At 51.4% G+C, this 22,604-nt stretch overlaps 1 protein-coding gene across 4 annotated transcripts in view; it reads right to left on the bottom strand.

The window, feature by feature from the left end:
- Positions 1-22,604, bottom strand: part of LOC102767028 (serine/threonine-protein kinase Sgk2) — a 48,932-nt gene that overhangs the window by 3,243 nt on the left and 23,085 nt on the right. Inside the window, exons 18-29 of one of the 4 annotated variants that reach the window (XM_015563918.1) lie at positions 13,019-13,215; positions 11,853-11,895; positions 11,278-11,327; positions 10,698-10,755; positions 10,430-10,513; positions 9,477-9,608; positions 8,318-8,430; positions 8,027-8,063; positions 6,902-6,988; positions 5,544-5,639; positions 4,163-4,318; positions 2,148-2,237 (exon numbers count right to left, since the gene is read on the bottom strand). In XM_015563918.1, the coding sequence (XP_015419404.1) occupies positions 2,148-2,237; positions 4,163-4,318; positions 5,544-5,639; positions 6,902-6,988; positions 8,027-8,063; positions 8,318-8,430; positions 9,477-9,608; positions 10,430-10,513; positions 10,698-10,755; positions 11,278-11,327; positions 11,853-11,895; positions 13,019-13,215 (1,143 nt within the window). Of the gene's footprint in view, positions 1-2,147; positions 2,238-4,162; positions 4,319-5,543; positions 5,640-6,901; positions 6,989-8,026; positions 8,064-8,317; positions 8,431-9,476; positions 9,609-10,429; positions 10,514-10,697; positions 10,756-11,277; positions 11,328-11,852; positions 11,919-13,018; positions 13,216-17,612; positions 17,789-22,604 lie in introns of those variants that run through there. The other 3 variants (XM_006763759.2, XM_015563919.1, XM_006763758.2) reach the window with 3 other exon arrangements.

Below are 22,604 nucleotides of genomic sequence, written 5' to 3'. Positions count from 1 at the left end.
TATCTTGCTGCATTTGGAGCCCTAAAGGCCATGTGACCCAGCCCAGGCCATCGTGCTGGAGTCTGAGAGGCCTCGTGAAGGAGAGCCCAGTACCCAACTGCCAGCCAACTGCCAGGCATGTGAGTGAGGCAAGCCTAGATCATCAACTGCCAGCTGACCTGCTAGCTGGCTGCTAACATGAGAGAGCCCAGTAGAGTCAGCTGGCCTGGCCCAGGCCAACGAAACTACCCAACCAGCCCATAGAATCAGAATGAAATAAAAAATTGTTTTAAGCCACATAGTGGGTGGCTTGTTGCGCAGCAAGAGCTAACCAATACAACCTCTCTGTGGAGGAGGCACAGTCTGTGGAGAAGACTGAGCCACCTGGGTTTTATGAAGTAAGCAAGTGAGCAAGTGGAAAGGTCCATAGATCCACTCTAGCATGCAAGCCTTAGCCTGTAGAACCAAAGAGACCATGGCTCCCAGATTCTCAAAAAGGCCACAGGACACAGTGATACTAGCTCAGGACTTACCATTCCAAGACCAGAATGTGAATCCTGGCCCTATTATGCTGTGTGGCCCTAGACAAGGCAGGTATTTTCTGTTATCTTGTTTGTTTGTTTTTTAATGAACGAGGACATTGGTGCTAAAGAAACTTATTCAAGCCCAGGCCCTCATGGTTCAGTGTTTAGAGCATTGGCCACACACCAAAGGGTCATGGGTCTGATTCCCAGTCAAGGGCATGTACCTCTGTTGAAGGTTCAATCCCTGGCCTCGGTCAGGGCACGTATGGGAGGCAACCAATTCATGTGTCTCTCTCACATTGATATTTCTCTCGTATATCTCTCTCTCCCTCTTACCCCCTTCTACTCTCACTAAAAATGTCAATGGAGAAAATATCCTCAGGTGAGTATTAATTAAAAAACAAAAACTTACTCAAGGTCTCACAAGTGATAGGTGACAGAGCCAGGAATCCACCCCCACTATGCCTCACTCTAAAGTTCACGCATTGTATTATATTACCTCCCTGCCTACTATTTTGCATATTATTCCCTCTCCAGGGTGTATGTTCAATATTATCCTCAAACTCTTTTTAAATGTCCCCAGATAAAGAAGCTTTTCAGGTGCCTGGACTGAGCTTCTTTCATACTAGCACTGCTAATTAACATTTAAAAACGAACCACCTTCACTGTCAATCAAAGAAATAGAAATTAAAACAATGCTAGATGCCATTTTATACTTAACATATTTGCAAAGTTAAAAGCAACCTCACATGCTGCAGAGAGTAAGATGAGAATTCCCCCGCAGCCTCTACTGGTCGGAAATAGACTGCCCTTCCTAACACACAGCGAGGGCAGTATGAATCAAGAACCTAGAAACATTCACCGTCTTTGACCTGGTCATTCCCCATCTGGACTCCATCACAAGGAAATAATCAGAATTCTGGACGATAGACATTTAAAGATGTTCATCAGTACGTTATGATAAATAAAAAGTTGTAATAATCTAATGTTCACCGTTAGGAGCCTAGTTGAATAAATTATATCACCAGCATAGGGTTGAAATAGTATGAGCTACTTAAAATGGCCCTTACAAAGTTTTATATGACTTGGGGAAATAATGGCATAGTATTTAGCAAAGAAAAGGGGGTGTGGAGGAGAAATATGTGTACATATAAAATATGACCTATGTAAACACACACACACACATAGAAAAATGACTGGAAGGAAACATGCCAGCTATGGTTTCTCTTGGGTAGTGAGCTAATAAGCTTTTTCTTCCTGTTGCTTTAAACTTCTTTGTTTTGCATACTTTCTACAATGACTACATGCCATTTTACTTATCAGGGGAAAAGCGAACCCATGGGGGGAAAATGTCTTTACAGGGCTTTTCCCCCTCTGGGCATGCTACATGACACAGAGCACTTTAAATGAGAGTTACCGGTGCTATAAATAAAGGCGCAGAAGCATGGCTCATCACACAGAGCTGAACTGGCAGTCAGGACTTTTGGGTTCTAGACCAGTTTCTGCCTCTAACTTACTATGTGGCCTTGGACAAACCATGGAGCCGCCTGGACCCTTGGTTTTTCCATCCGTAGAGAGTTGGCCAGACACCTTCCAAACTGCGCCCAGCCCTAGCAGCTAGAGTCGAACTCAGTGACCTCTTACCACATTTGGGTTGAAGGGTGGGGTCAGCCTCTTGTGGTACAAGTCATCCCAGTTTATGGGGCTGAAGAATACGTGGTTCTTGATCTCAGTCTGCAGAAAGAAGGTGCTGATCAGAAGCAGCACTCTCCCTGGGTGCTCCCCTCCCCACCCCACATGGCCCTGCTCTATTGGCAGCTGGCTGCCAAGCCCTAAAACCTTTGCAAAGAAAGTAACTTGTACCTCTGACTGGTTTCCTGGGACAATGGAGCGAGCATTCTTCAGCCAGACACTCCCTTTCTGGATCACCAGGAACCCAACCCTTTTCCCCCATGACAACTGTTCATTCCACATCTACTTACTGAACACCTACTCTGTGCCGGCACCAGAAGGCTTTGAAGGTATGTCATTGAACAAGACAGCAGACCCTGCCCTCAGGGTTCCCAGGGAATCTTGGGGACCCCGCCCTACTCTGCCTTAGTGCATGCTGACTCTTTCAGAATGCAAACCAGAGAAATAGATAAATGAAGTCACTATGAAAGGTTTAGAAAGGAAGTCCCCAAGAAAAGCTGCAGGTTCCCAGAGACCCAGAATTTAGGACTCTGCCTTGGGCTTGTTTCACCACTTCTTTCCTCCAAACCAATGTCAGTACCAACTTTCTCCTGTCCCAGCAGGACCCCCTCTCTATCTGTGTTTCTCAAAGAATGATTCTCCAGCCACTGTATCAGAATAGTACCTCTGGATTTGTTAAAAAGCCGATCCAAAATATCCAAGATACCCAAAAAATTGGTAGCACTGGTTGCCTCTAAATTAAGGAACTGGGTAACTGGAGGGACTTTTTCTGGATATTCTTTGAATTTCCACCTAGAAGGAGTGGACCAATCTTCATGAAAGTCACATTCTTTAAGCTGTCCAGGGGTGGGTAGGCAAATGCCCTAAATGTTGTTACACTTCACAGTATCTGACATTTAGGGCTGTCTGTAAAAACACTTAAAAAGCACTGACTATGTGCTAAGCGTTAGCCTAAGTGCTCTGCATATCTTAATCTATTTGACTTTTGTAGCAGCTTCAAGCTAGGTGCTGTTGTTACAGATGGGGAAACTGAGGCTCACAGAAGTTGAGTGTAAGTGGTGAAGGAGGGATCTGAACCCAGGTAGCCTGTCTCCTAGGCCATGCATCTCAACCATGATGCTGGAAGAGAAAACAAAGTTCCAGGGAGAAGAGTAGTGTGGTCTTCCTTCTATAAATCCAAATGATCTTTGGTTGCGGAGAGAATGTAAGATTATTTTTTAAATGCTACTTTAGCGAAAAACATATAAACTTGTTAAGGGAATGGACTGCGACTTATTGGTCTCTATATCCTGAGTGCCTAGCCTGGGCAGTGGTAGGGAGGAAGTGCTCAGATGTCTGTGAAAAGCCGGTCCAGTCCACTCTGCACAGAAGCCAGAGGAATTTATTAAAACTTAAATTGGGTCCTACCATACCCCTCCTCAAAACACCCTAAAGCATACCACTCACTCTCCTCCTCGTTCCCACCACGGGACTTTTGCGCATGCTGCTCTGTGTCTGGGATGCCTCCTCCCAGCTCTGCATGAGTGGTTCCTTCTCTTCCTTCAAGTCTCAGCTTAATTGTCCCCTCCTTGGGGAGGCCCTCCCTGACTACAGCAGTGTGAATTCACCCCCTCTCATTATTTTCTATCTTAACTCGTTGTCCATTTGTTTCCTGATACTTGTCATACTCTGTAATAATTGTATATAATGTTTGTTGTCTGCCCTCCCCCCACCCAAAAAAAATTTAATAAGGGCAGAGACCAGTCTATTGAATCCCTAGCATCTAGTTCCATGTCTGGCACATAGTAGGTGCTCGGTAAATATTGGTTGAATAGAACTAGACTGAAGGGAGTAGTCAAGCAGCAGCAGCTGTGAATATCCAAATGAACGAATTAGCCGTGCTTGGTTTCACAGACAGCTGGACGCCTGTCACTGTGCTGAGCTGCCTCTGCAGGAAGGCGCCAGGGCGCCTCTGGCAAGTCACCTACAAAGTCTGCTTTGGAGCCCAGCCGCTGCCTCTGGTCCTTGTGGAGAAGGGCTTGCAGGAGGTCACAGGCAGCCACCGTCCGGCCCACAGGGATCTGTAGTGGCTGGTGCAGAATGTTCTCGTACATCTGGGAGATGTCTCGGCTGTAGAAGGGTGGCTGGTGAGAGAGGGAGAGAGCTGCAGGGTCATCCATGTTCAAGTGGACACAGGGCTCAGAGAGACTTGGAGCAAAGCTGGGTCACTGGAAGGGTTCAGCCAGACCACGTCTTGTACAATGGCTCACAGGGCAGACTGGAGAGGGACAGAGAGACCTGGGCTTCTAGCACAGTGGAGGGGGCTGCTGGGAAGGCTGAGGAGTCTCTTTTCATGGGTGTAAGGCTTGTGGGCCTCCTGGAGCATCCCCTATCCCACCTCTCCGAATCTGGCTTGTGCACCAACTTTGGACTTTGCAGAGTTCACGCTCTCCCCTTCATCATTTCATCCCAGCCCACAACCATCCTTCGAAACAGGTAGTAATTGTTCAGATGAGAAGACAAGGCGCAAAGAGATTAAAGCCTGTGGCATAGCTAGGAAGAGAGCCAGGCCCCAACCATATCCAGAGCCCACCTTTCCTGATGCTCTTCCTCCCTCCTCCTCGGCCAGCTCTTCCTTCTCCAGACTCCACGGAGCCTGCTCGTCATATCCACGAAGCTGCCCAGAGTGAGGCCTGGCCAGGGGCGACTGCACTGCCTCCACCCAAGCAGGCAGCCGAGGATCGGGTCCAGGGCTGGTCCCACAACCTACCAGCACTGAGACCCTTCTGGGTCTCAGTTTCCCTTTCCACTAATTAAACGAAGAACAATTCCATTTCCTGCAGCCACCCTCCAAAGGCTGTTTTGAGGCACAAGAGGAGTAACATAAGAGACAGTGTATTATAAAGTGCTGAACTGACAGTATTAAAAAACTACATATAACACTTGTAATATTCACTTTGGTGTCATTTTCTTTTTTATCCTCACCTTAGTACTTTTTCCATTAATTTGTTTTTAGAGAGAATGGAAGGAAGGGAAGGAGGGAGACAGGAAGGGAGGAAAATAGAGGAGAGAGAGAGAGAGAGAGGAACATCAGTGTGAGAGAGACACATGGATTGGTTGTCTCTGGAGTGGGGATCAAATCTGCAACCCAGGTATGTGCCCTTGACTGGGAATCGAACTGAGACCCTTCGGTCCGCAGGCCAAAGCTCTAACCATTAAGACAAACCGGCCAGGGCTGGCATCATCTTTTTTAGCTTGGAGTGGCCTGTTCAGTTCCTTGAGGAGCCTGAGCAGGTGACGTAAGGGAGAGACCACCCCCATCTCTCCCCAGAGCCAGATGTCCCTAGCAGTCAGCTGCACCCCACTCACCAGGCCATGCAGCATCTCATAGAGGACGGCGCCCAGACACCACCAGTCCACCGCCCGATCATAAGGCTCTTTACGAAGCACTTCTGGAGCCAAGTACTGTTGAGGGGAAGCACACATATCTGAAAGACCCTCAGCCTCAGTCTCCCCATCTGTAAACAAGGCACTTGGAGAAAAAGATCGTGGAAGAGATGACATGTTGGGGCCACATGTCTCCTGCACGAGCCATATCCCCTACTCCCTGCCCCTGGCAACGTCCAGGGAAAGGATGGCTGGGCTGTCGGGCTTTGGGGGGCCAGCTCTGTCCAGCAGACTCCTGCCACACACAAACACATACAATGGCTCCTGCTCAGAGGGGTCATCTGTCCATCAACTACTAAAACCAAACTGAGGAGGCCCAGCTGAGATCTGGAACCCGACCTTTCAGGCATAGGGAGAAAAATGGAGCAGCTAAAGTCCTGCCCCATGCCAGGTCCTACAGCCTCAGGCCCACAACCCCACCCAGACATCTGTCCAAGCAACTAGTGACCCTTCAGTCCGGAGTTTAAGGGAAGGTTTGAACCCCGGGGCTGCATAGAGGCCTTGGCTGGACAGACAGACGTGTGAATTACTGCTGGGACACATACATTTTAACCCCCCAGGCTCTTTGTGGCTGAAAGAGGGCAGTAGTAAAGTGCTTCCTTCACACTTGCAAGCCCTGATCTTAATTGTCAAGCTAGGCCCTCCTGTTGCACATGGAGGACCAAAGCCACTGTCCACACATAAAGTGCTTCCTTCACACTTGCAAGCCCTGATCATAATTGTCCCTCCTGTTGCACATGGACTTCACCCTGTAGGACCGTGTTGTCCAGGACCACAGCCACTGTCCACACGTGGCTATCAAACACTTAAAGTGTGGCTGAGATGGCCCATCAGTGTAGAATACACACAGATTTCAAAAATTTAGAAAAAAAGAATAAAATATCTCAACAATTTTATATTGATGGTATGCTGAAATGACAATATTTTATATATACATATTGGGTTAATTTAAATATATTATTAAAATTATAATTTCACTTGTTTTTTACTTTTTAAACATGGCTGCTGGAAAATTTTAATTGCCTATATGGTTTGCATTTCTGTTTCTATTTCTATTGGACATCACTGTGGCAGAGTCCCCAGCAGCTGGCGGGGGTCCCCAGCCCCCAGAGCTGATGCCCCCATTATGCCGATGAGGAAACCAAGGCCGAGTGCACAAGCAGCTCAGGAGAAGTGCTTGGGGGGAAGGAGTGAGCCCCTTTAGCTGTCACCTGTCACCTCTAATCAGGAGCTGTGGCCTCAACCACCCAGCCTGCCTTCTCTTCGGAGTTTTAGCTCACCTCGGGGGTGCCACAGAATGTGGACGTGGTCTCCTCCGGCTCTACACCTTCCTTGCAGAGGCCAAAATCTGTCAGGACCACGTGTCCCTGCAGAGGAGGGAAGTCAGGGACAGGAGCGTGGTCTAAGAGAATGGTATGGCCAGGCCTAACCCCAATGCCCAATGCCTGCCCCCAGGGCAGCACCTCTGGGGTCTGATGCCCCTACACAGGCTGAGGTTTTACTCAGCGGCCCAGGGCTTCTGGACTGGGAGCTGCACAGGGGGCAAGGTGGGGAGATGGCATTCCACTGTCTGCCCAGCTCATCACAGACTCAGACCCATGCCCTGTTACACTGCCAGCTCTAGAATGTCCTGGCTGGAGAGACCCGGTGGCAGAAGTCCCTTGACAGAGGGCTGGGGCCCAGAAAGCAGCCACACCTTGTGCACCTGGGCAAGTGGGTGGCTGGTGGAGGTCGTGGAGTGAGTGGATACTGTGGGATTCTGCCCAAACCTCCCCTTTGGGAGCTGTCATGCCCATCCCCCCACCCGTGCTGGGACACTGCCCTCACCCAAAGTTAGGCCCCTCCCTAGGGGCAATCCCACCCAATGACTGACTGATGCAGGGGCACAAATGCCCAGCCTCCTTGCCTCAGTTTGGAACAGGTCCAAAGAGCCATTCCATCTGGGGTCGTCCCTGCCCCGTAAGATCATCTGAGGCCTCACTTCCAACCACAAGGGGGAGGTGAGCTTCCTCCTCTGCCCAATCCTGCCTTTCGCCCCCTTAAAGGGAGATCTCTTGAGAGTGGCCCCTGTAACCTGCACCCAATGCTTCATCTCTGGGTCTGCTTCCAGGGAACCCAATCTAAGACATGGAGGGACTACAAAATCCACAAGCCTCCACCTGGCCCCTCCTCTGCCCTCTATAGACCTCCTGTATACACACGTGCACACCCACGTACGTATATACATGGTCTTGTGTGCACATGATGCACGTATATACATATGTACACATATATGGGTATGTGCACATATATATTTGAATGCATCTCTACACAGTGCATGCACACCCATATACCTACATGTGGGTACACAACGTTCATTGCAACCATGCACATACATACAGGTGCACACACACACACACACAAACCTGGGAGTCCAAGAGAATGTTCTCTGGTTTCAGGTCCCTGCATAAAATGAGAAAAGCACGCTGTGACGGCTCAGCCAGTGAGTGAGGACAGTTGGGGACCTGGGTGCCTGGCGGGAGGACTATTCATGGAGGCTCACAGAGGTGTCCAGGGGGGATGGGCACTTGATCCTAGAAAGGAGGAGGCTCTCACCCTACCCCTTGGGGGCATTTTCCTCAGACAAAGGACCAGTTCACTGGCATTTCATCAGGATTTAGGGGCCACACAACCCCTGAGCCACAGGCAGGCCTCACCTGTAGATGATGTTGAGGGAGTGCAGGTAGCCAATGGCACTGGCCACCTCGGCAGCGTAGAACCGGGCACGGGGCTCCAGGAACCTGCGCTCCCGCTGCAGGTGGAAGAAGAGCTGGAGGAGGAGGACACTGTGAGAGGGTTTCCTGGGGGGGCTCCAGCTGCTGGAGTGCAGGGGGGCAGCGGCCCAAGTCACCCCTCTCTGAACAGCAATGTACTCAGACAATAAAAGGCATGTCTGCCCCCACCCCATACGGCAGTTGTGGGTGTCCATAGGGTCAGCAGGAGAGATTAATTCACATGGATTGAGCACCTCCTATGTTCCAAGCTCCAAGCCAGAACCTTTCACATCTCTTATTTAATCCTAATGACCGGCCTTCAAGGTATCAAATATGACACTAGTTTCACTTAAGAGGAGTCTGGGACGGGTCAGAGCTGTCAGGTGACTTGCCAAGGTCACATAGCTTGCAATTGGCAGAGCTGGGATTTGAAACTGGGTGGTTCAAAAACAGGTTTTTCCTCCAACCCAGGTGCTAAGATTATCATGACCAAGTCAAACTCAGCCCAGGAGAGATCTGCCTGTGGGCCAATTGCTTTGGCATCTTTTGCTAGCATGGAAAACCTTCCAACTCCATCAGGGGACTTAGGGATGCAGGACAAAAACTTCCCTCTCAGCATCAGGCCAAAGGCATGAGATCATAGAGCTTAAATCTGGGGTCACTGAGGAGGCCTCACTAAGAGAGCCAGAGTGAAGGCCAGGAAGGAACTCAGCTCATGCAGCTGTGCTGCTAGGTCACCAGGGGGCCTCAGATCTCCATTTACCACAGTGATAGGCCACCACCACCCCCTTGGCCTCTGTTGTAAACGGGGGCATTGCAAATCTTGACCACAGAGCTCCGGTAACATTGACCTTCCAGGTGAGTCGGGCAGCTTTGCAGGGGGAAGTCAATACAGATCCACATTCCAGTCCTGGCTCTGCCAGGTATGGGCTGGTGGCCTTGAGCAAGTGATTAGCTCCTGAGCCTCGTTTCCTCCCCTACAAAATGGGTCTGTTGTATGGATGATGTGAGATCATTCCAGAACCTGGCACACAGGGGGTATGTGGGATGGACAGCTCCCAGCTAAGAGCTGGCCCAGGGGAGCCCCTGCAGACCCGCCCACCTCTCCTCCATTGACGTAGTCGAGCACGAAGTAGAGTTTCTCGGGGGTCTGGAAGGAGTAGCGCAGGCCCACGAGGAAGGGGTGCCGCACGTTCTTCAGAAGCACGTTGCGCTCCGCCATGATGTGGTTCTGCTGTGGGGTCACAGACAGGGGTCGTGTCACAGCCCACGGCTCGCTGGTGGGGCTCCCCTGCCCCTCCTCAGACGCGCCCTGTGGCTCCTCATTGCCAGGCCCGGCCCCTTGCCTAGTAGTCAGGGGTCTGCGTGGTCAGTCTCATCCCCAGTCAGTTCACAGGGATGCAGCTCCAGCCCCCAGATCAGGGGTGATGAACAAAGAAAATATGATGATTGCATCCACGAGGCCACATTCACGCCTTTGCTCGTGCTGTTTCCCCTGCCTGGGCACCCTCTTTTCAGACCATAGAACCCTACCTTCAAGACCAGCTGCAAGGCCACCTCCCTCAGGAAGACCGCCCCTACCCACCCTCCTGATGTCCTTGTTAACGCTAATTCCCTATCCTGGGGGCTCTGATTTAATATCCAGCCCTCTGTGGGGTTGGAGTTACCAGTAAAGAGACTTGGATCAGCTAAAGCATCTGGAACTCCAGGATGGCTGTGGCTGGGAGGGCCTTTTAAGAGTGGGAGGTGTTACCCCACTCTGCACAGATGAGGTGGCGGGCACCCAGGCAGGGCAAAGGACTGTCCACTGTGGGACCCAGATTTCATCGGAGGGAGGCACAGGGCTGGGACTGGCTCCTCCTGCAGCCTGTGGCTGACGTGGTTGGCCTGCCTTCCTCGAGAATGGTAAGCATCCTGGCACCAGCTGGCCCCCTGCTCAGACCCCCTCTGCACCCAGCCCATGGACCCTTCACAGTTGGGACCCATCTGGGGAAGCCCCCCGAGCCTGGGAGTCGAGGAATAGGAGAGGAAATGCTTATGCCTGAGCTCTGGTACCTCTTTGTTCTTTAAGATGAACTTTTTCTGCAGCACCTTCACTGCATAGAACATCCCGTCGGACTTGCGCTTGGCCAGGAGGACCTGAACGGAAGCAGAAATGCAAGGTCCCGCAGGTGACCACTCCTCTGATGGCCCCAGCGCCGGCCCTGCATCCTTGGACCTGCAGGTTGTGAGCTCCCTCTTTGCACATGCAGGTGATAGGCACGGGGTGGAGGAGGCTAGAGAAGGGGAGGCCGAGGCTTCCCACCTTCACCATGTTACTCACCTTCCCATAGTTGCCTTTGCCAATGACTTTGAGGAAGTCGAAGTCGGTGGGCCGGGCACTGGGGGAAGAGGGAAGAACATGGGTCAGCATTTGCAAGATTCTGAAACTCCATCCTGAGATCAAGTCCAGACTTCTTTTTCACTTTGAAGGTGGGGAATACAGGGAGCTTTCCTACAGCCCGGCCTCCTCACCACTGAAGAATGACATGTCCTCCCAGCCAAGAGGGGCTTGTAAGTCTGGCCCTGCACCTGGGGATCTCACGATCAGGTAAACAGCAGGTAAGGTGGGGAGAAACCCAGACACAATGCATAGAGGTGAGGGAGCCGGCTCAAAGCCTGAGAAGGGCCTGAAGGGCAGGGAGCTGCTAATAATGCAGACTTTGGGGCGCATCCCAGGCCCAGGGCTCAGCATGGGCAGAGGCTGGGGAACTCGTGGGGGGTAAAGCTGGGAGGTGGTCCGGGGCCCAGGTCACAGAGGGTCTTGAAGGTAGACCAGAGAGCTTGGATTTTACTCCCAAGGCTAGGGGAACCTGGCCTGAGGGGAGCCAGGGAGGACAGTTGCCTTAGAGACCAGAACTCACTTTGGGTTGGCTGAAGGCCCCAGGTTGATGTTCCCATTGGCCCTTGAAGGCTAAAGACATTTACAGAAAGAAGAGATTAATAACAACAGGTTCCTACTCCTTGGCTCCCTTTCCTCTGGGCCCCAGGCCCTGATCTATTCTAGGCTCCTTCCTTCCTTCCTTCCTTCCTTCCTCCCTTCCTTCCTTCCTTCCTTCCTTCTCCCCTTCTCCCCATCCCACTCCCCCATCCACCATCTCATCTGCTTCTCACAACCACCTTGGGAGGCTGCTGTCATGCCAGTTGTGCGGGTGAGAAAACTGATGCCCAGAGAGCGCTGTCCAAGGACTTACTACAGGCTGTTCCTCGGACCAATCCCATTATTTTCCCACCCCATTTACTTCGTGAAGCCTTTGCCCAAGTCTCTTCTCTATTTATCCTGCAAATGGCTCACTTCTGTGAGCTCAGAGTGACCCCTGTCGACCCCCAGTCCTGTCTGGGATGACCCACCTTCCTGGCGGGTGCTGGCATAGATTTCCTGAGCCATGTAAGGAAGTGAGCCCCCTGCTGGTGGGCAGGGGAACCAAGACCCACTCACCTGTGGACTGGAAGTCCCTGCCGGGCTGGCACTAGAGTCCATTCTGTAACAGTGATAGGGTGGGTGCTGGGGGCACAAGGAGGAGCTGGCATGAGAGAGCTGGCTGGGGAGTTAGCTCCACCTGCCTAGAGTCTCAAGCACCGCTGCCCTCACCACCCCTCCCCAACCCCGTCCATGCACCTGCCACAACCTGAGCTTTGGCAGCAACCCTCCCTGGGACAGGAAAGGATACCCACTGGACCCAGCCTCTCCAATCAAACATCTCAGGAGGGAAGGAAGGAGAATGGTCAGGATGGCTCCTCCCAGGCTGAGTGTTTTGCAAGGACAGCCAAGGTAGCAAGATCCCTGTGAGCCAGGGCAGCTCCAAAAGTCCAGGATGGCTAGGCCTGGGGGGACTCTGGCAGAACATAAAAGTTTGCACCCCTCCCCCCATTTCACAAGTGGGAAGCCTGAGGCCTCGAAAGGGACTTGCTAGGATTACACAGCTTGTGAGGGGCAGGCTGGGCTCCCCAGGCTCCCATACAAGCATGTTGTAACCCTGAATTCCTGTAGAGAGCCCCTGAAAGGGCACTGCCCTGGAGGCCTTGGACTAATGCCATGGAGAGTCCTCAGACTGGCCAGTGTCTAGTTGAGATTAAACAGATCAGCTGGTCTAGGCCCAGTGAAAGGAGGGAGCACTGTGTCTTCCCTGCCCCACCCTGCAGGCTGGAGGAGGCTAGCATATCTAGGCCTGACTCAGGCTGTCCAGGGCCCCACAGCCCCACCCCTGGTTGGAAGGCCAAGGCCAAGAGCTGATGTCTCATCTGACATCCCAGATGAGGTGTCAGCTTGCGGGAACTGCTGGGTACGGTGCATCCCAAGACCACAGCCTTGGTTCTTTGTGGGGCCCAGGCTGCAGCCTGGCCTCTCTGGGCAGACACTGCCCATCCTTACAAGGGGGCACCTGGCACACCCCCCATGGCCTTCTTGGGAGCTGAGAAAGTGACCACCGGGGAAGGGAGGGAGTCCCCCAGCTCTGTGGAGTCCTGAGAAAGCGAGCTGCAGAACTGCCCATAGGGAGCACAGCCTGTGCCCCAGGCCTACGCTCCTGTGATGCTGCCACACCCTCTCCTGCGCTGACTCTGATGGCCCCTCTGCCAGGCCCTGGCCTCCCCGGCCCCACATACCTGCACCGGCCTGAGGAGAGGCCTTTGAGAGAACCAGCAGTTGGAGCCGGAGGATGGGCAATGGACAACACAGCCTCTCTCTGTTCTCCCAACAAGGGCTGAAGTGTCTGTGCCTGGCGCCGGACTGGCCCCAGCTCGGAACTCCCGGCAGCATCAGCACCGAGGGGACCGTTGATGTCATGCAGGACCCGGCAGAGCTAAAGATGGGATGGGAAACCTCTGTTCCCTGGGGACATCGGCTCCCCCTGGGGGTGGGCAACAGCTGCAGGAGAGCCCTGGAGACTCCGGGCTTGTTAGAACACGTGGGTGTGGGTCAGCATGTGTGTGTGCGTGTGCAGGTGTTTCCCGTATAGATGTGCTTCGGCCTGTGTGTCTGTCTGGTGTGTCTGTGTGTCCCTGTATGGCAAAGTATTGTGTCAGTGTGTGAGTCCATGCAGATGGCTGCCTGTGCTGTTAGGAGTGTGTGGCATGGTGACCTTGTCTGTATAATTTTTCTGTGTGTCTGTGCAACTCTGTACATTTTTAGTGTGCATGTTTGTGCGCCTCAGGGAGCCTCTGTGCAGTGTGTCAATGTGTCAGTGTGTATCTATGTGTTAATGTGCTTGTGTGTGTGCATGTGGTTGCATGTGGGTGTCTACCTGTATGAGTCTGCAGATGAGTATAGGTGTCTATTGATACATGTGCATGACAGTGTAACCACATGTGTGTATGTAGGTAATTGTGTATCTGTATTCACATTGGTGCAGGTTGGTAAATCTCGTGTGTGTGTGTGTGTGAGTGTGAGTGTGAGTGTGAGTGTGTGTGTGAGTGTGAGTGTGTGTGAGTGTGTGTGTATGTCTGTGTGTGTGTGAGTGTGAGTGTGTGTGTATGTGTGTGTGTGTGTGAGTGTGTGTGTGTGTAGGTGCCTGTCTGTAAGACATACTTCCTGTGGTATACCCAGGCCTGATGGAAACCATCTGGGACTGAAGATGAGGTCTTCCCATGGCAGCTGAGAGCCCTTCGCGCCTCCCCAGGAACCTGAGAGGAACCTGGAGCCCAGGTGTCTGGCTCACCCAGCTGGCCTTGGTCTTTGAATGCCAAGTCCTTGGCCATTGCGGCCTTTCCCTGCTGGCCCCTCCTGGACTCTGGCCTGCAGTCCCCAGGATAGGGCTGGTTGGCCCACCGCTCTGCGACTATGTAAGAGGCAGGAACATGGTCCCAGCCCGCACTTGGCTCATGAAGTTCTTGTTCCCTGGTGTGATAATTAGGTACTCATGGGTCTCTCCTCTCCCCCGGAGCTCATGAGGGATGTTCTAGGGAACGCAGGACTTGACATGGCCTGACACAGCCCCTGTTCTTCTGGAACTTTCTATGTGGCTGCCACATGCCACACACAGACCTCTGCAATTCACCACAGTGGAGGGATTTATGGGGCTGGGGCCAAAGGGCTTGGTCAGGGCGGGACCTGAGCCTAGTGGCCCAGGGGTTCTCTGCGGGCGCTGAGAGCAGGGCACTGGAGGTGTCAGCCAAGGAAACCGAGTGAACGACATCAGAGCCTACCATCTTCCAACAAAATAGAAGTGTTGAATCAATACACAGATGGGCAGGGTGTCATGTTTACAAAACACGTAGCAGAACAAGGACATTTCTTTTCAATAACAAGCCCCTGATTGGCCCTCCAGTCAGCAGCACTGTTTAGAACCGGAAAGCGATGGCAGTGATAATAATAACCTGAATGTTCCACCACCAGGCGCTTTGGAATATTGCCGGCTGTCATAGCCCCCTTTTGACCTCACATCCCCCTCCAGGTGCTGTCCATTTCGCTGTTCCCCTTTTCAGATCAACTCCTTGAAAGAACGGTGTGGACTCAGCCTCCGTTCCTTTTTCCGTTCTCTCTTGAACCCGTCACAAAGCTTTCCCCCCAATACAGCACCAAAACAGAGGCTTCCGCGTGCCAGGGCCAGTGATGGGTCCTCCGTCCTCCTCTCGCCCAGCTTCTGGGGAGGATCTGACACACCCACTCCTCCCACTTGGCTTCAGGAGCTACTGGATGCCCGCCTGCCTCACTGACTGCTCTTCCCCCACCTCTTCGGCTGGATTCGCCTCCTCTTTTTACCTTTAACACTGGCCTGTCTCAGGGCTCAGCCCTTGGACCTCTGTCTACACTTGTTCCTAGTTGAGCTCAAGCGCTTTCATGGCTTTGAGTACCAAGTGTACGCAATAATTCCCAAGCGTATCTCCCTGGTTCTGATTATCTCCTGAATTCTGGATTGAAATAGCTAACGGCTTCCTCAACCCTTCACTGGTTACATGTCCAGAGGCACCTCAGACCAAACACGTCTGAAACCAGTCTTGACTCACTTTCCTTCCACTCTTCCCTGGCACCACCACCGACTCAAAAGTTCAAGCCGGCAACTTGGAACTCATTCTAAAAAGCTGGCACCTTACCCCACCCTCCTCTCCTCCAAGAAATCCCACGAGGCTCGAACCTCCGAGTGCAACCAGAAACCCATTGCTGCAACCACCTGCGTGGATCACTGCAATAGCTGCCCTACCGATTCTCTATTTCTTATCTTTTTTTAAGTTGTGTTTTTTTTTTTAATTTTTTAAGTTGTTTTTTTTAAATTTTTTATTTTTGTCTGCCCTACCGATTCTCTATTTCTTATCTTTTTCTAAGTTGTTTTTTTTTAATTTTTTATTTTTGGTTGTTAATCCTCACCGGAGGATATTTTTCCATTGATTTTTAGGGAAAGTGGAAGAGAGAGGGAAAGACAGAGAGAAACATCGATGTGAGAGAAACACATCGATTTGTTGCCTCCTGACCAGGGCCCAGGCTGGGGAGAAGCCTGCAACCAAGGTACGTGCCCTTGACCGGAATCGAACCCAGGACCCTATGGTCTGCAGGCTGATGCTCTATCCACTGAGCCAAACCGGCTAGGGCTGATTCTCTATTTCTGTCTTTACCCAGTACAAGCTCCCACCAAAAGCCAGAGTGACTCTTTAACAATGTAAATCAGATCATGTGATTTGTTGCTCAAAACTCCCGTGACTTCCCATTACTTGGAGGATCAAAATCCAAAGTCTTTATGCTGGTCCACCCCGGCTTCTGCCTTCCTGCCCACCCATCTCCACTGCTTCCTCTCACAACACGCCAGCCTCTCTGGCTTTCTGGCTGTTCCTCAGACACACGGCGTGTCCTCTGGCCTCCTGCCCCTCGCACTTCCTCTGCCTAGAATGCTCTTCTGTAGAGCTGCCTTCCGCTAACCTCACAGGGTCTCTGCTCATGTGTGGCCTCTCAGGCCTCTTCTGGTTCCTGGGGACCCCTTGTCCTGGCTTGTCTGGGACTTCCAGGTTCCCAGCATGTGGGACTTTCAGTGCTAAAACCTGTACAGTTCTGGGCAAACCAGGATGGTTGGTCGCTCTACAAAGCCAGTCCCGCTCACTCCCTCTGCACTTTCCTGCGCTATCTTTTACTTCGGAACACTTATCACTCTTTGACACCTTCATACGCAGTGTCTTGTTTGTTTTCTATCTCGAATGAGGACATTGGCTCCAGGAGGGCAAAGACTCTCTTGTTCACTGTGGACTGCAGCACTGGGAACGGGGCCTGGAAGGCAGTCGGTGCTCCCTACATATTTGACTAATGAATCAAGGAATGAATTGATAAGATAAATTACAGGACACATATAAAATGGAATATTACCCAACAGCAAACAAAACTGACACACAAGCCTATGTGCATGGAAGCAGAAACATACATGTGCTACAGTGTCAAGCGAAACAAACAAACCAGATTTCAAAATGGTAGGTGTACCAGGGGTACTGTCTTTGTACAGAACAAAAAGACAGGTGGGCACATGGACATTTGTGTAGAGCCACAGCCACAGAGAAAAGGCTGAGGGCCACAACCCAAGGTGACAGTGGGTTAGCTTATTTCTTATTCTTGTACCACCGTGCAAAGTCTCTAAGTCCTGGTGGGAACTTCGACATGCCCATTGCACACCCTCTCCTTCCCCCATCACCTTGGCTGTGAACCCCACATCTGAGCAGCTCTCTGCTCCTAAGGCTTCGGGCTCCCTTCTCTTGACCTGACTTTGTTCCCACAGCGCCATGGGTTGGGAACTATCATCGTCCCTGTTTGAAGGAGGAGGACGCTGAGGCTCGGGGAGGTGAAGTGACTTGATCAGGCCACATAGCTAGTAAGTGATGTAACTGAGACGTGAACCCAGGCAGTCTGACTCCAAGGCCTGGAATTTCAGGAAGGAGTTAGGAATTTAGAAAAGGGAGGCATGAAGTTAGTGGGAAAGAAGTAAGAATGTACATTGGTGGTTAGGAAGGAAGACAACTAGGTGGCTGAGAGGTAGAGAGGAGTGGAGAGGGAAGGAGGCAAAGGAAGGAGGGATAGGGGGGAAGAAGTTAAGAAAAAAAATTAGGAAAGGAAGCAAGGGAGGGTCGGGGAGGAGAGTTAGGAAGAAAAGAGGGAATTAGGAAGAAGGGTGTTAGGAAGGAAAGTAAGTAGGTAGTTAGGAAGGAAGTTGGCTAGGTAACTAGTTAGTCGGTTTGGCAGACCAGCAGGCTGGCCGGCAGGTGTCCTGCCCACAGCTGAGCCTCTCACCTGAAAATGCTGGGTCCCCGCTCAGGTCCTGGGGAGCAGCCCCGAGCACAGCTCTGCCCTCCCGTCTCTCTGCATGGTGGCCCAATCCTGAATCGCCGGAAGAGCCTTCCCAGTCAGGGGTGACCTGTCATCCACTCACTCAAACTGCGAACCAGCTCAAGTTCAACCTCCCAGCTAGGCTAGCTGAGAGCTGGCCACAGGGCCCTGTTACTAATTAACCACGGGACCTGAATCACCATGCTGGCTGCACCCAGTGGCTCCTCAAAGGCCCTGCCCTGGGGAACCTCTGAACTTTTAAAAGCTACTGCACTTTTAAAAGCTATGTGACCTTGGGCAAGCGACTTCAGCTCCCTGAGCCTCTCCGAATTGGTGATGATGGTGTGTATCCTGCCTCACGGAGGGTCTCTGAAGTCCCTTTCAACACTGTCCCAGTTCTGTTGTCTGAAATCTCCCCTTCTCCCCTCCCCTCCCCTCCCGAGTTCAGCGCATATGCTGACTCTCCCACACAGCCTTCCCTGACTCCATCAGCTGAATCACGTTCCCTTTTAGAGCCTGGGGAGCTGACCACGCAAAAGGCTTGTTGCACACAATTCTCCCCTCCGCCAGTCCCTGATAGGACCGCCGGCCTGTGTGATCAGGCCTGTTGGGGAAACCTCTGGGCTGGGGGGGCAGCTCATGCCCACCTGAGCCAGCCTCATGCCTGACACCTCTGGCATGCTCTTGTGTTGAGCCAAAGCCTGCTGTCCAGAGCTCTCCTGTGCTGACGCTGTCCGGGCATCCACGTGGGAGAACTACAGCTGGCTGAGACCCAGGCCCCGCTCTGCCCTTCGGAGACCTAAGTCCCAGGAACCAGGGCTCAGCTCTCCCCAGCTCCCAGGGAGGGAAGGCTTTCCCTGGTTGATCTGAAGGTGCACAGGCTGACGGTTCTAACTCAGGGCAAGGACAGGGCCCGGCCTGCTGGACAGGTAAGAACAGCCCCACCCGGTGACCCCTCCTCAGCAGGCAACTCGGTCTGACTGCCAGGATGCTTTCTCCAATCGCGTGTCATTAGAATGTCAACAACTTCCAGCCCTGGTAGCGCTTTAAAAGCTGGCAGCTCTCACAGCGCCCCAGAGGAGCCCCGTGTGCCCTACTCCCCGCCTCCACCAACATACCCATCAGCACGTGACTGGCCTCCGCGGAAAGGGGCGGTGGCTGGCCCAAGTGCACCAAGCAAATCAGGGCAGAGCCCCAGTCCTGCCCCTTTCTGGAGCTGTCCTGCTCCTGCTCCACCACGCCCCTCCTCCCTGCACTTCCAAAGCCAGTTTTTAAAACCCCACATAACAGTATTGGGTACAAATGTTATATCCGGTAAGGGTCTAATATCCAAGATTTACAGGGAACTCATACATCTCAACAAAAGGAAGATAAACAACGCAATCAAAAAATGGGCAAAGGACTTAAACAGACACTTTTAGAAAGTGGACATACAGAAAGCCAAGAGACATATGAAAACATGCTCAAAGTCACTAATCATCCGAGAGATGCAAATCAAAACAACAATAGGTACTATCTCACACCTGTCAGAATAGCTGTCATCAACAAATCGACAAACGACAAGTGCCGGTGAGGATGGAGAGAAAAGGGAACCCTTGTGCACTGCTGGTGGGAATGCAGACTGGTGCAGCCACTGTGGAAAACAGTATGGAGTTTCCTCAAAAAACTACAAATGGAACTCCCATTTGACCCTGTGATCCCACTTCTAGGAATATATCCCAAGAAATCAGAAACACCAGTCAGAAAGGATATATGCACCCAGAGCCCTAGCCAGTTTGGCTCAGTGAGTAGAGTGTAAGCCTATGGACTAAAGACTCCCAGGTTCGATTCCGGCCAAGGACACATGCCCGGGTTGTGGGCTTGATCCCCCCTCCAGTAGGGGGCATGCAGGAGGCAGCCAATCAATGATTCTCATCATTGATGTTTCTGTCTATTTCTCTCCCTTCATCTCTGAAATCGATTAAAAATTATAATAAAATAAGAAAAAAAGAAAGAACTTTCACCATTCACAACAGCATGGATGGACACGGAGAGCATTATGCTAAGGGAAATAAGCCAGTCAGAGAAAGATAAATATCACATCATCTCACTCATTTGTGGAATATAATGAACAACATAAACTGATGAACAAAAATAGATCCAGAGACAGAGAAGCATAGAACAGACCGTCAAACTTCAGAGGGCAGGCAGGGGAGGGGGTTTGGGGGTAAGAGATCAAAGCTCTTGTATGCATGCACATAAGCATAACCAATGGGCACAGAGAGTAGGGGGGTGAGGGCATGTGCTGGGGTGGGGGGTAGGGGTGGCCAGGGAGAGGTCAATGGGGGGAAAAAGAAGACATATGAAATACTATATGTAACACTTTAAACAAGAAAGAATTTAATAAAGAAAAAACAGTATTGGGTACACTGTATCGAAGAATTCCAGCACACAGCAGAATGTGAAATACGAGTGGAAGCTTCCCCTCCAAACCATCTTCCATCCCACTCCCAGAGGGAACTGCCACTACTCAGCGGTGACTACCCCAGACTTTTGCTATGCCCTAATCTAGTTATCTCATACACCCCCCCCCCAGAAAAATGGGCCATACTATACACATTGTTCACCCACTCACTTCTTGTTTCTCACACATCTTTCCATGCCAACACATAGAGATTCAACTCTTTAAAAACCTGCATCACATTGTATAATGTGGGATTAATTTCCCTATCCCCGTTCCCTTTAGGCTGGTGGGCATTTAGGCTGCTATCAATTTCACAATAACTCCAACAAGGCTGAAGAGGACATCTTTGTGTTAATATTCTGTGGCTGCCCTGGCCAGGTAGCTCATTTGGTTAGAGCATCATCTTGATGCGCTAAGGTTGTGGGTTTGATCCCCAGTCGGGGCACATGCAGGAGTAAATGTATGGATGAGTGGAACAACAAATAGATGTTTCTTTCTTTCTCTCTCTCTCTCTCTCCATCCTGGTACTCGTGTTTTTCTGTCTGCTAAACTGTAAGTAAAGGTGCTGGGTTAATGCTGGCCTCTCTAGCAAATTACTGTGTACCAACTGGTGGTGTGGCCACCAGCAATGCATACATTTGCCTTTTCCTCTCAATGAAGCTGCAGAAAGTCAACAAGGCCATTCCTACTGCGAGGCCACTGAGGTACCCGTCACCTCCCCATCTTTTTCCTTCTTTCCCATTCTATCCTCCCTGTCTCTTTCTCCCTCAAATGGCCAATTCTGTTGTTTGGCTATGAAGGTCCAAGATACGTACGTCCTCAGGGGTGAGAAGGGAAACAAGAGACTGAACCAATGAGAACCCAAGTGCATGCATAGTCTCTCTACCTGGAGATTCCTCAGCTCACTTTTCTGTGCGTTATCTGCCCCCGGCCCCTCCTCCCATTACTACCCCTACCTGCACACACGCGCTCACACCTGCAGATTCATCCACAGGCAGAGGGAATAACAGGCTTATGGTGAGTACCAAAATCTACCCATGTGGGCTGGGTGCAGAACCCTTGGGCCAACAGAGTTCACACATAGGTCAGAGATGGGACCCCCAGTTTTTTTAAACATTTTTTTGAAAGTGGTAAGTGTACAAAATTTTAAACATCAAATAAAACAATGATGTGGATGACCAAAAAGATCAGTGCCTTGTCCCATTCCTCACTTTTTCTTAGCTGCTTGCTTTGGCATTTACCTCCGTGTATCTAAATAGCATGATTATACTGCTATTTCTCCACCTTTCAGTTTTAAAAATTATCAAGTGGCTTCTTCTTTCCTACTATGGAACATAAATATTTGGATCTCACCCATCCAAACACAACTTCTGCCTTTCCTAGAGTTAATTAACAACTGCCTCATTGGATGGTTTAAAACCCTAATATGCAAATAGACTGAACAACCAAACAACCAGTCACTATGACGTGTGCTGATCACCAGGGTGTGCGCGCAGAACATGGAAGGTGTTGGCCACAGTGGAATAGTGGAACAGGTAAGTGGGGGCGCCAGACCAAGGCAGGGTGCTGGTCGCTGTCATTGGGGCAAGCCTTTGGTGGCTACCGAAAATTCTTTGCTCCCACAAACTGCAGTCCCACCCAGCACTCACACCTGCTGCTGGCGCCAGACCTGTTCACACCCGCTGCAGACACTGAAGCCACCGCTCACACCTGCTACTTGTGCCTGGCGCCAGCTCCAATCACTCAGCACCGTCAGCAGGTGCGAGCGCAGCTGCTGGCCCCGATCGCCTATTAGGGCTTCTCCACCTCCTCCTGCTCCTGAGGGGCGATCAGGGCCAGCAGCTGCCTCTTGCACCCATTGCCAGTGACAGCCCCACTCGCACCTACTGCCGGCGCTGGCCCCAATTGCTCCGCACTATCAGTATATGGGAGTGGTGGCAGATGGTGCTCCTGAGGCTTTCAGCAGACAGGGGACTGGGGGCCATGGCGGAAGGGGCAGGGCAGGGACGCAAAGGATGGGCTGAGATCCGCCCCTGTGCCCACCGCAGCCGCACAGTGCACAGTTCCTTTCAAGGTGCATGAATTCGTGCACTGGGCCCCTAGGGTGTGGGTGTGTGTGGGTGTGTGTGTGTGTTAAACTTTAACAGAAACTAGGGTAAAAAGCTTCATTTTGGTAAATAACTAATTACACACACACACACACACACGCATGCACGCACACACGTGCGCGCACACACACAGGCACACACTCATTTTGTGCTTAGCTGTCATAAAACTTAAGACACTTATATGGGGGTGAAAGGTCAGGAGGGGGAAACATTATTTTCTGTTATTAATTACATCTTATCCATCCTACATGTGCTGCACTCGCCTTAGATAAAGTTACAGTTCCATTTTATCGGAAGCCTCGGGATCATGTAAAGAGGGATTCTGGATTGAGACAAAGGAAATCGAAGAATCTGCCAGGGTAGGGGGTGGAGGAGGATGGGGCTCATTTGTTCTCCTGCTCAGCA

This window comes from Myotis davidii, unplaced genomic scaffold (assembly GCF_000327345.1).
Source record: "Myotis davidii unplaced genomic scaffold, ASM32734v1 scaffold199, whole genome shotgun sequence".
NCBI classification, from domain to species: domain Eukaryota; kingdom Metazoa; phylum Chordata; class Mammalia; order Chiroptera; family Vespertilionidae; genus Myotis; species Myotis davidii.
The sequence above is the reverse complement of the archived record's forward strand: the minus strand, read 5'-3'. Positions and strand labels throughout refer to the sequence as shown.